Consider the following 12,090-nt stretch of genomic DNA (forward strand, 5'->3'; position numbering starts at 1 on the left):
TGTTTTCCAGGGGGTGGCGCTCTAGGAGCCCAAGTGGGTTCTCCCTCTCCAAATCTCACAGTTGCTCTCAGGAGCAAGTTTAAACCACCAGAAGCTCCTGTCCCACACATGCCCCCACTGTGATCTAGCCAGGTGGACTTCCAGAACCTCTGTCCACTTTCCTGAACGTTTACACTCTCTCGGCTGGAACGTATTTATCAGGAAGCCTAGCACACTGAAAGCACCTCAGACCACGTACTTCAGGTGTCTCACCTGAGCTCCCACAACCTTCTGAGATTTTCCAGTTGTACTACATATTATCTTCAGTGCTGTTTATTTGACTCTTGTTTGACAGTTCAGAAGGTGGAACTCCTATTTTATTATACCTCCAGTGCCGACCTTAGTGCCTAGTGCCTATATATACGTAAAAATATATTTCTTAAATGAAGTCATTTTTCCAACACTCCCATGCCCTTATGTGACTACCTGCAGCCACCAACACCAAGCACAGACGCAGACACTCATCTCATACAGGTTGTTAACTCCCAACCCAGTCCCAGGCCCAATATACTCACATCCAGTGAGGTCACTGAGGGATTTTTATTTGTACTGATTTTGCTATAAAGTGTTGCTGAGGTAGAGCCAACTGTCCAGGGCTGGACAGGGGCAAGGAACATAGGGACCCAGGGAGAGGAGAGCCCGGGGCCTAGGCTGTGGTACAGGGCCTCTCAATCATCCATATAAACAATAAATTGGGCAATAAATAGAGGGTGGGCAAGGGTCACTGGGGCAGGCAGAGAAGGCTCCAAGGGGCGAGAGGCTGCAGGCCCCTGGGGAATGAAGGGGTACAGAGTCAGGCATGGACCCAGAACCTCCTTCCCCCGTCCTCCCCGATTAATTTAGGGCATGTGGAGTAGAGAGGGTTTCAGCCGGAAGGCATCAAGAAAAGAGAAGACGCCCCGCTTTCGAGGGGCTGCCCCTGCACCCCCAACCCCTCCTTTGAGCAGGGGGAGGGGCAGGGGACCTCCAGGGGAGTCCACAGAGCTGGTCCGCTTGAGCCGCAGGCGGGCACGGGCCTGGGCACCCCAGGCCTTGCCTCGAGCCGCAGAGGCCACAAGACACTTCTGGTACTGAACCTAGGGAGAAGGGGAATGTGAGGATCCAGCTCCTTTCTGCCCCTGGACCCCCTGAAAGCTTCTGCAGGACAGGGACCCGGCCAAGGCTTCAGTAGGAAATGAAGCTGGTAGTCTGCCACGTTTGGAGCCCCTACAGCATTCACAGGTAGCTCAATAACAAAAGCCTAAAACCTGACATTCACTGAGCATTTAAGGAGAGCTTGACACTGTGTTAAGTTCTTTATATATATATAATCTAATCGATCTAGTTATTTATCGGGTGTTATAATCAACATTTTGCAAATGAGGAAGTGAGATTCAGAGAAAATACATGACTTGCCCAAGGTCACGTAATCAGAAATTGATAGAATTGGAATTCACAACTAGTTCTGATTGCACGGCCTGTGCTCTTAACCATACCTACCACTATGCTAACTCTCCTCCATCTCTCATTGCAGTGGACTGGACCCTGGCAAAGTGGACTCCCTAGTCAAGGGGATGTTCTACAACCCAGTCCCAGTGCAACCGCTCTGCTCCTCTCTCATTTGAATTCAACAGGGTTCTAAGTGGTCTTCTTACTTCTCTTGTGTCTTCCAAATCTTCTACCCATACTATAGCTTCAGTGATCTTCCAAATCCCCAAACTTGACTTCACTGTCCTGCTCAAAACCTTTCAATGGCTCAAAGTGCCTCAAGATAAAACAAATTCATCACCCTACCCTGTAAGTTCTTCCATGACCTGGATTCTGCCATTCTTTCTGCCCCTATCTCTCACTCCATCCCCCCCTGCACTCCAGATACACTAGATTCTTTCACATACTCTAATCCACTGACATCCCTCTCACCTTCACAGCTGGGGTTCCCTGTACTTGGCACATGTCCTGTCCCATTCCCCTTCACCTGGATAACTTCCCTCCTTGGACCTTCAACTCTCAGTTTTCTATCACCTCTTTCAGGTAGCCCTCTTGAACCTCCGAAGGGGCCATATCCTCCATCATCCTGTGGTGTACAACTTCTTTCTGGCCTGTCTCTGCTCTAACCTAAGTGTTCTGTGAGGGCAAAGGCTATGCCCTCTAAACCACTGAATTCCCAGGGTCAAGTATGGTTGAGTTCCAGCAAGCACTCGTATTTGAGTGAATAAGTGAACTGAACTGAGTGCAAGTGTCCCATACTCAAATGCCCACAGATAACCAGAAAACAATCTAAATGAGAGAAAACAGGAAAGACAATGCTCACCCTTCAAGGCACAGCCCTTACACAATTCCAGCTAAATGCTGAAATGTATACGTGTGGACCCAAGTGTCAGAGCTTCTGATATTTTATGAAAAACACAAATAGCAATTATTATGTGAAATGTCCTGGCCTTTAAATATTGGCAACTAATTAAAACCTATTAAAAACAGCATGAGGGTCAAACAAAATACTACTGAACCACACTCAGCCCTGGCATGGCTGGTTTGTGATCTCTGGAGAGGTTGCCGATCCTGAACCCCAGTCACCAGTACAGAGCAGCTGCAGGGCAATCCCACCCACCCATTCCCACCCCTAACTCACCATGCAAGCAGCCTGCACAGCTTCGGAGAGTCCCCCTGCATGGGGCTGGCACCAGAAGGCCGCACACTGGAAGCTCTGACGGCCCAGGTCGGCAATGAGGCCAAAGGTGTGTGGGTCACGACCAACACCAATAAAGGTCACGAGGCGCACAGGGCACTGCCACAGTGGCTCCTCCTCTGCACCAGCCTTTGCCTGCCCAAATCAGGCTTAGTCACTAGAGGGCCAGGTACTAGCTGGACCCACTGAGCACTTCCAGTAGCAAGCAGTAACCCCTTGGCATCCCCGCCCACCCCTCCACAGCCCCCAACTTCACTTTCTTCTGGCTGGTACCTGAATGGGATGTGCAGTCATGAGAGAGTCAGATACGCTGAGCATGGCAGGGACCCAGGTGTCCCGGTCCCCATGGGTGGTGAGGGTACCAATGGCCTCGTTCAGCATGTCCATGCCTGGGGGGGCGGGGGACAAGCCCACCATGGTGTCTCCCAGGCGTAACAAAAGATCTGCAGGGAGTGTCTAGGCCCCTCTCACTGACTTAGGATTCAGAGAGATGGGAACAGAATAGCTGCAGCCAGGCTTAGACTCCTGAGTTGAGAAGGGTGGTACATCCCAGGCTATAGAGGGCCATGGGAGCACTCTTAGAAATGGTGGTAGATCCTTCCTTTCCCACCTTCCTCTTCTCTTATGCAGCCCACCCCCTCCAGCCCACTCAGTCCTCACCCATGGCTTTGGTGACTGGCAGGGTCCCCATGTACAGTGCCTCGTACTTCTGAGCAGCCTGGCTCACCGCATCCAGTAGCTCCACTGAAATATATACACCAAGTTGGCCTGGGTACTCGCTCAATGACCCTTTTCTCCACACTTCTAAGGGAACTGGAACTAGCAGAAAAAAGGCCATGGATGTTCCTCCAATTTAGAGTTTGGGATCCCTGGGACAAGGACACCTCAGAAGTTCTCTCTCTCCAGAGAAGTACTAAATAATCAGAACCCCCTTCCCATCTTTCACCAAAGTAGCCTGTTGGTGCAGTGCAGCCCTTCCCTCCCCATACCTTGTCGAGGCAGATCTTCAGGGGAGATGGGGTCTAGTGAGCAGCAAGGGGAATCACCACTGACCCCTACTCGCTCTGACAAGATCTGAAACACAATGCAGCCAGCATGAGGTGTAGGGAGGGGGAAGTGAGGTAAGGGAGCCAATACCACCCTAACCCAACCACCTTAGCAGCTTCAGACCCAGCTCCATACCCACATTCCCTGCCCCACTCCTGGCCCTTACCTGGGCACAGAGCCCGTGTAGGGCACTGGCAATGGCCTTGGCAGGGACGTCACAGCGAAACACATGGCACTTGAGCATACAGCTGTCTTTGTCACCCGCCACAAAAGCGAAGTCCCTGGCAGGGTCAGAGATGGGACTAGGGCAGGGCCAGGGATGGAGCTGGGGTAGAGGCTAGGTAGGGACAGGGGCCTGTAGTGCCTGCAGGAGGCTGGAAAGTCAGGGTTATGGCAGGGATGGAACAAGGAGATCAGGGCTGGGGCTCCAGGCGCCTGGCTGTCACTCACCTGTCACTGTTCCAGAAGCATGTGGGAGCACAGGAGAGAATCAGCCCAGCCTCTCAGGCTCTCCCCCATCCGTCCCTGCTGAGCTGGGCCCACCCTCCCCAACCAGGGCTGTACCAGGCAGGGGAGGCAGAGCTTGGGTACATGTCAGAGGACCTGTGTCCAGGGGTTCAAGTACAGAGGGTCAGTATCAGCGGGGATCACAGCCTGCAAGGGGGAGGGAGGAGCAACTCTCACTTCGAGGGATGTAGGGGTCCTCACCGGCCCTTGGAGCTGCCCACACCCCATACACGAATGTGCACCAGAGGCTGGCGGTGGATCAGACTGTGGTCCAGGGGATTCACCAGGCTCATCACATCCTTCTTCAGGATCATCAGCATGTTCTGGCCCTGCCAAGGAGAGGTCAGCCCGGAGCTCAGGTGAAGGTGGTTGCCATGAGGAACAGGCAATTCAGGGACAACCACCTCTGCTGGATGCTGGGCTGAACCCCTTGAAGGGCCAGCCAGCTTACCTCGCCCCAGGCACCATCCGGGGGCTGGCTCTGGCTACGGGTCTGGGCCAGCTGCTGGATGCAGTTATTGACTGCAATACTGCTCTTCCCTGGTACCAGGTCCTCTTCAGGTACTTCTACCCAGCCCAGAGAGCGGACTGCAAAGCACTGACGGGTTGAGGAAAAGGACAGGAGGACCCTGAGTAAGTAGAGGTGAAGTAGGGTGGGAGGTGCCACAGGCTCCACATATATAAACCCTCTGAGACCTCCCTTCAGCCTTGATCACCTCTGCTCAGCCCAGTCTCACCCCTGACCTTTCCCTTGGGACCCTCCCCAATGCCCTGGGCTGGCCCTCAGGCCCAAGTCACTACCTTAGCCCCTGGCTCCATTCTCTGGATGTAGGATTCTTCACCATACCAGGACAGAGAATTACTGGAATAGAGCAGAGCTCGTAAGAGGACCACAATTCCTATAGAAGGGACAATGGTGAGGACTAGACTACTCGATGGGCACAAGATGTGGGATAAGACCCAGAATATAGTGTCCCAAATATAAAGTCAGAGTGAGACAAGGCCCAGGACATATTACATAAATGTAACATAAAGCATGGCTTAGAATTTGAGGGAAAATTCAACACACAAGACACAGAATAAAACAAACATGGAACAGGGTCCAAAATCTGGACCAGAGCCCCAAATCAGGACAAGAAGACCCTAGAACACAGGCTAGGAACCTCCGTGGACAGAACCTAGGGTAGTGACCAAGGCCTAGAACGTGAGAGGTCAGGACCCAGAACACATAAAACAACATGTAGCAAAAAACAGTTTGGAACAAGGAACAAAACTCAAAACACTGGGAGAGTCAACAATATGGGACAGAGCCAAGAACACATAACAAAACCCTAAACATGGGACACAGGCCAGAACCTGTGCTGGAAAGCGGACTGTGGGTCCAGCTGCATCTTTGAGTGCCATGGAACCCCAAGCCTTTCATTTTTGCCTGGCCTATCCCTGTTACCTCCGGTCCAGTGAGCTCTCCAGGCTGGAGAAGGATCTCCCCTTGGGGGGCCGAAGTCCCCAAATTCCCTCCGTCTTCTGTAGAGAGGGGGCTAGGTCAGTGTGGCAGCAGGCTTAGATCCACACATGAGCTCAGGCCCCCACCTCACACTCCACCTACCGTGCCTGTGTCCTCTGCATCTCCTGACTCCCAGGTTGGGCGCTGCCACTGGGTGCTACCGCTGGGTACATGCCAATAATAAGTACCTGCAGCATCGCGGATCTTCCTCCAGCCAGGGGGCAAACCTGGCTCCCCCTCCAGACTCTGGTCCCCCCACAAGTCATCTACAGGAACGTGGGATTGGAGAAGGAAGGCATATATGTGCGCTAAGAATAACACTTTGTCATAACCCTTCCTCCAACCCAAAAGGCACAACTTAACGCTGAAGGTTCAGCCTGAGGGTCCAGGCTTCCAACCTTGGATACTGCAGTGCAAAGATCGGGGTTCATTTGTTCCCTGGTCCTCACTCCGAGACGTACGCCCCTCCCTGTCTTTGAGGCTGGGGTAGCCTTTCGCGCTCCCTCGTACCCCCTCAGCTCCCGATCCTCCCATCGGGACCCTCTGTGCACACCATCGCAGTTGACCAGAATGATGGCCAGCATGTAATCCTTGCCCAGCATAGCCCTGGTCGCGTCCCCAGCTCGCCTCCGGAGCTGCTGCGCCTACAAGTCCAGCCTCTCTGCGCCGGAATCGGCCTGGCCAGCTGGCGCCGCACAAATACGGGGCGGGGCAGGGGCCGGGTCCTGGGGGCGGGAAAGGACCCGCCTGAGCAGCGCCTCCCGTCGAAAGGTGGCGCGTGAAAACAGCCGTCCGGATCCCCCAGTTGCCGCGCGTTGGCGTGCGAAGGTCTGGAGGAGGAGCAAGGTCCGCGGCGCGCACGCTGACATCATAGCCCAATTGTGAGCTCATCAACCGGCGGAAGATCCGCCAGGCGAACGTGCGCGGAGCGCACACGCGCACGAGTGAGATCATGGCGTTCAGGTAGTCTACGCGCGCGCACACGCAGCCTAGGTCTCAATGGGAGCGGTCACGTGGGAGTATCTGCGAAAAGAAGACCTTCAGGAAAGCGCCTCCACCCGTTCCAGAAATGCCCCGGAAGTGCCTGCGCCCTCAGTAAAGATGGCAGTAGCATTTGCCAGGAGGGAGGCGGTGCTGCGCCTGCGCAACAAGCTCGGCTGGGAAGATGGCGGATGACAAGGTGAGGGAACTGCAGGGTTGTCTGCAGTCTGGGGTGGGCTTCACACTTTTTTAGTCTTGGGGAGAGGCGACAGATGGGGGGGCTTCTGGGTGGGGTTGCCCCTTGTTTCTCCTGGGAGCGGACTTTTACTCCTGTCGACTGCCTCAATAATGGGAAGTGGAGTGGCGGAGCATTGCGCAAGGCAAGCGGAGCCGGGAATCCCCCAGGTGTCTCCCCACCCCCCAACCCCGGACCATCATGATCCTTAGTTACTTGCAGACGTTCCTCACTCTGCTCCGTTCCCTAACCACCGAAATTTCCCTTCCAGAGACAGGAAGTTTCCAACAGCACAGACACACCCGCATTCGAACACATTCCTTGGGCACACTAATTTCGTCGTTATGTGCGACCAAAATCCTGAATTCATTTACCCACACTCTTGCAGACAGCCACGTTCCCTCCCCCCGCACCAAACCCCAGCTCATCCAGTCACACATTGTTTGCGATGGGTTTGGGGAGGAAGGGGGAGAAGCCTAGGCAGAAATCAGGTTTACCCCCAAATTGTCCAAGGAACTGCCTCACCGTTAGTCTGGAAGTTCAGCACCAACCACACATTTGCTAAGTACTTGGAGTCCTTGTGTTAGGCCTCGGGACACAGACGACAAGATAGACTTTCAGGTAGCTTACTACTCACTAGCGCTTGCCGGATAAACCTAGGTCCCCTAGCTGCCCCTCTTGTCTTCTCTATTCACCGCTTACTGTATAAAATTTCTGTAAGAGTTGCTGTAAGTTACCGATGCAGGTCCCATCGGTCACCCCCTCCCAGGCCCCCGTGTGAATTCTTTTACTTTTTTCCTTTACCACTATCATCTCAGGAAGGTTTTATAGGAAGGGGTTTCTTAGGCTCACTGCCTCCTGCCCCCAGCCTCTGATAGACTTGAGCAGGGGATGGGGCTGTGTCAACCTTCTGGAGCCAACCTCTCTTTTGTCCTAGGATTCTCTACCCAAGCTCAAGGACCTGGCATTTCTCAAGAACCAGCTGGAGCGCCTGCAGCAGCGTGTGGAAGACGAAGTCAACAGTGGTGTAGACCAGGTAAAGGTGCACCTGCCCCCTGCCTCCCGCTTAGGCTTCATTGGTCAATATGCTTTTGAGTGGGTGGTAGAGATTCATTCAGCAAATGGTTGGCTATTGAGGGCGTGTTCTCTGTGACCCCAAGGAAAGTTTCCCTGAGAAAATGGCCTTTGAACTGGGATCTTTTTTTTTTTTTTTTTTTAAACTTTGGGTTTATTATTTATTTGTATTTATTTATTTATTTATTTATTTATGGCTGTGTTGGGTCTTCGTTTCTGTGCGAGGGCTTTCCCCAATTGCGGCAAGCGGGGGCCACTCTTCATCGCAGTGCGCGGGCCTCTCACTATCGCGGCCTCTCTTGTTGCGGAGCACAGGCTCCAGACGCGTAGGCTCAGCAGTTGTGGCTCACGGGCCCAGTCGCTCCACGGCATGTGGGATCTTCCCAGACCAGGGCTCGAACCCGTGTCCCCTGCATTGGCAGGCAGATTCTCAACCACTGCGCCGCCAGGGAAGCCCTGAACTGGGATCTTAAGTAGGGGTTAACTGGGTGAAGGGAGGAGGAGGGAACATTCCAGGCAGATGGAACAGCATAGGCAAAGCCCTTGTGGTCGGAGGTAGCATGATGAACATGCGAGGTGAAAGCAGTTCAGTTTGGCTGCAGTAGTGGGGGAGCATGCTAGGATATGAGACTGGAGAAGTAAGCAGGGGTCAGATTCCTCAGGGACATCTCTCTCAGTGGGATTCTGTGGTTAGAGCCTTCTAACCTCAGGGTTCTGACATTATGTGATCACGACTCCTAGGTTCTTTTTCTGCCCAGGACCTTGAAAAAATCTTTGGTGAGCATACTACGGTTTTCCAGAGTAAGGAGGAGCAGGTAGTGGAACATGCTAAGCCCAGCTTGAGTAGCTCCTGGGTAGAGAAGGGGAGAGCCTGGCTGAATTTTCTCCTACATTTTCCTCCACAGGATGGCTCGCTCTTGTCCTCTCCATTCCTCAAGGGCTTCCTGGCTGGCTATGTGGTGGCCAAACTGAGGGCGTCAGCAGTATTAGGCTTTGCCGTGGGCACCTGCACTGGCATATATGCAGCTCAGGCGTATGCTGTGCCCAATGTGGAGAAGACATTGAGGGACTATCTTCGATCACTGCGCAAGGGGCCCGACTAGCTCTGGATCCCATGGGGGAGGCAGGATGAGCAGCTGGGACCTGCAGGTGGAGGCCTTTCAACCACAGATGCCATATCTGGCCTCCCCGGCTTTCACCCATTTGCTGTCTCCAGCTTTCCTGCCGCCTTCCTGCAGAGGCTGGACAGTGGCTCATCAGCCAGCACCCTGGACTCCTCGCCTCCATAACCCCATGGCATTGGCCCCAAGACAGTGGCTTCTAGAACCACCAGCCCCTTCCTCTTCTAGCCCTTACTGTGGAGTTTGCAGCTGACTCTGATTCTCAGTATTCTCTCTGGCGATGTACCAAGGCTCCTCTTCCCTGGGAGCCAGCTCCATCACTTGATTTTCCCCAAACGTGTCACAGTCCCCGCTGACCCCCCTTGCTAGCCGCACAGGCCACCCAGGGTCTAGTTTGGGCATGAGTGTAGAGGACGGGGGTGTGCCAGGCCTGGGCCATCCCAGGCAGGCCCGCTGGACCCTGATGCTACTCGTGTCCACTGCCATGTACGGTGCCCATGCCCCATTGCTGGCACTGTGCCACGTGGATGGCCGTGTGCCCTTCCGACCCTCTTCGGCTGTATTGCTGACTGAACTGACCAAGCTGCTGCTGTGCGCCTTCTCCCTCCTGGTGGGCTGGCAAGCATGGCCCCAGGGGACCCCACCCTGGCGCCAGGCCGCCCCATTCGCACTATCAGCCCTGCTCTACGGCGCCAGCAACAACCTGGTGATCTACCTTCAACGTTACATGGACCCCAGCACCTACCAGGTGCTGAGCAATCTCAAGATTGGAAGCACAGCCCTGTTCTACTGCCTCTGCCTCCGACACCGCCTCTCTGCACGCCAGGGCTTAGCACTGCTGCTGCTCATGGCAGCAGGAGCCTGCTATGCAGCTGGTGGCCTCCAGGACCCTGGGAACACCCTTCCTGGGCCCCCTTCAGCAGCTGCTGCAGGCCCCATGCCCCTGCATATCAGTCCACTGGGACTGCTGCTTCTCATCCTGTACTGCCTCATCTCAGGCTTGTCTTCCGTGTACACAGAGCTGCTCATGAAGCGACAGCGGCTGCCCCTGGCACTTCAGAACCTCTTCCTCTACACTTTTGGTGTGCTCCTGAACCTAGGTCTGCATGCAGGTGGCGGCCCCGGCCCAGGGCTCCTGGAGGGTTTCTCAGGATGGGCAGCACTCGTAGTGCTGAGCCAGGCGCTAAATGGGCTGCTCATGTCAGCTGTCATGAAGCACGGCAGCAGCATCACACGCCTCTTCGTTGTGTCCTGCTCGCTAGTGGTCAATGCCGTGCTCTCAGCAGCCCTGCTGCAGCTTCAGCTCACGGCTGCCTTCTTCCTGGCCACGCTGCTCATTGGCCTGGCTGTGCGCCTGTACTATGGCAGTCGCTAGCCCCTCACCACCTCCACCCTGATTCCTGACCTGTAGATTGGGCGCCACCATCGGAGCCACCTCCCAGTGCTGACCCCTCCCCTCAGCAGCCCTGTAACAAGTGCCTTGCGAGAAAAGCTGGGGAAGTGCGAGCAGCCATGTCAGTCTCTGGAGGTAGGTGCATGGAGGGTTGAGCCTGGGAGACTTGAAGCCTGGGTTTGATTAAGGAAACTCTTACACCCCCAGAAGTTCTTCCTGACTAAGGAATTAGGGGAGCATCAGTTCATGGGCCTGAGAAATGATACTGTGCCTGATGGGAGGAGGTGCCCTGCCTCAACCTGCATGAATGCAGTTTCTTAAAGTGGGGTGTGGGCAGCAGTTGGCTTTCCTTGCCTGCTCTGATCACCCCAGCAGACCCACGGCCCCCAGGCCTGGTGCTGGCTGCTCCAGCCCAGCCATGGTGCGTGACTCCCCCGTAACTTACTCACCCCCCACTGTCATGTAGGAAAGCCCAGTTGCTGCACATTATATGCCCATCACCCAGGCCTCTGCCATGCTCCCCTAGCGGCAGCAGCACCTGGAAATAATGCCCCCGCTCTCTCCACATCCAGCCTTTGTTCTGGAAACCTCAGAGAGGACTGGGGCTTGACACATCTCAGGGAATGTTGCCCCTGGGCCCTGGCTTAAGCTACGCTCCTGACCTCTCTGCTCACCCTAAGGACTCTCTCAAAGCCCGCTGCCCCCTCTATGGCTCCTAGGAGGTACCATCCTTCCCACTCTGGGTCTTGCCCTTTCCTAGCAGTGTCCCAGCTCCCAACAGCCTAGGGAAACTCTACACAGAGTGACCTGGGACCAGGCACAGGGAAACTTGTACAGCTCAGTCAGTGTCTGTATAAGCAATAAGGTCTTAATAAAGTGCTCTGGGGTGTAGGTGGTTCCTACAATTGGCCATAATTGTCCTGTGTCTTCTGTGTTGCATAGCTCCTCTCAAACATAATTTCATTCCTCTGGTGCCCTGAGTATCTTAATCCTGGAGTGACTTATGGACTAAGGGAAGAGGCTGTTTTCTCCCAGCTGTTGCCAACAGCATTGTTTCCTTTGCGAATTCCATGGAGCCGAGACTATTTTCTGTCACGGAGCTTTGGAAGTTTCTCTGAAGCATAAAACTTGGGCCCCAGAGAATTTGGAAGGAGTCTTGGGAATAGAAAGTGCTGGGCCCAGCAAGGCAAACTGCAGACTGTAGGCTAGAGAACTCTTAGGACTCAAGGTGGTTTTGTTTCTCATCTCCTCTGGATCCCTCACTGATATTCCTGCCTGTCGTCTCTTCTCATGACCAGAGGAATGTCAGGCCCTGCTCCCGTGGTAGAATACCTGGTAAGCTTGTGGGGAAAAAAAAAAGAGAAATCCCAGTCCTGCTGAAGCAGAATCTTAGGGAGTGAGGTTTGGGAATCTTTTTTTTCTTTATTCCTTTTTTTTTCTTTTCAGTAAGCTTCCTAGGTGATTCTGATGCACACTGCAACTTGTGAACTATTATTGCTGGCAGTGTAGAACTATAGCCAACCA

At 54.2% G+C, this 12,090-nt stretch overlaps 3 protein-coding genes across 4 annotated transcripts; 2 read left to right on the forward strand and 1 right to left on the reverse strand.

Moving 5' to 3' along the window:
- Positions 1 to 560: 560 nt before the first annotated feature.
- Positions 561 to 6,710, reverse strand: APBB3 (amyloid beta precursor protein binding family B member 3). Of its 2 annotated transcripts, XM_068536021.1 has the most exons (12): positions 6,316 to 6,710; positions 5,865 to 6,028; positions 5,706 to 5,782; positions 5,060 to 5,120; positions 4,710 to 4,856; positions 4,460 to 4,587; positions 3,918 to 4,032; positions 3,694 to 3,778; positions 3,365 to 3,448; positions 2,978 to 3,093; positions 2,648 to 2,839; positions 561 to 1,115 (listed from the first exon to the last, which is right to left on the reverse strand). In XM_068536021.1, the coding sequence occupies exons 1-12, from the start codon at positions 6,362 to 6,364 to the stop codon at positions 879 to 881; spliced, it is 1,455 nt and encodes a 484-aa protein (XP_068392122.1). In that variant the 5' UTR covers positions 6,365 to 6,710; the 3' UTR covers positions 561 to 878. The 2 variants fall into 2 exon arrangements, with proteins under 2 accessions (XP_068392122.1, XP_068392123.1); XM_068536022.1 differs by lacking the exon at positions 6,316 to 6,710 and having other exon boundaries at positions 5,060 to 5,157; positions 5,865 to 6,024.
- LOC137759601 (SLC35A4 upstream open reading frame protein) lies at positions 6,675 to 9,155 on the forward strand. The gene is made up of 3 exons (XM_068536025.1): positions 6,675 to 6,942; positions 7,916 to 8,014; positions 8,958 to 9,155. The coding sequence occupies exons 1-3, from the start codon at positions 6,928 to 6,930 to the stop codon at positions 9,153 to 9,155; spliced, it is 312 nt and encodes a 103-aa protein (XP_068392126.1). The 5' UTR covers positions 6,675 to 6,927.
- Positions 9,156 to 9,566: 411 nt separating this feature from the next.
- Positions 9,567 to 11,481, forward strand: SLC35A4 (solute carrier family 35 member A4). The gene has a single exon (XM_068536023.1). The coding sequence runs from the start codon at positions 9,574 to 9,576 to the stop codon at positions 10,546 to 10,548; it is 975 nt and encodes a 324-aa protein (XP_068392124.1). The 5' UTR covers positions 9,567 to 9,573; the 3' UTR covers positions 10,549 to 11,481.
- The last annotated feature ends 609 nt before the right edge of the window (positions 11,482 to 12,090 follow it).

Source organism: Eschrichtius robustus, chromosome 2 (genome assembly GCF_028021215.1).
Source record: "Eschrichtius robustus isolate mEscRob2 chromosome 2, mEscRob2.pri, whole genome shotgun sequence".
Classification (NCBI taxonomy): Eukaryota; Metazoa; Chordata; class Mammalia; order Artiodactyla; family Eschrichtiidae; genus Eschrichtius; species Eschrichtius robustus.

Excerpts from the sequence above, each read along its gene's own strand:
- APBB3 (XM_068536021.1), bottom strand. The coding sequence starts at position 6,364 with ATGCTGGGCAAGGATTACATGCTGGCCATCATTCTGGTCAACTGCGAT. Across the intron at positions 3,094-3,364 it reads GCCAGTCACCAAAGCCATGG|GCATGGACATGCTGAACGAG; the intron begins GTGAGGACTGAG and ends CCGCCCCCCCAG. Across the intron at positions 1,116-2,647 it reads CTGTGCAGGCTGCTTGCATG|GTTCAGTACCAGAAGTGTCT; the intron begins GTGAGTTAGGGG and ends CCTTCTCCCTAG.
- LOC137759601 (XM_068536025.1), top strand. Across the intron at positions 8,015-8,957 it reads TCAACAGTGGTGTAGACCAG|GATGGCTCGCTCTTGTCCTC; the intron begins GTAAAGGTGCAC and ends TTTCCTCCACAG.
- SLC35A4 (XM_068536023.1), top strand. The coding sequence starts at position 9,574 with ATGAGTGTAGAGGACGGGGGTGTGCCAGGCCTGGGCCATCCCAGGCAG.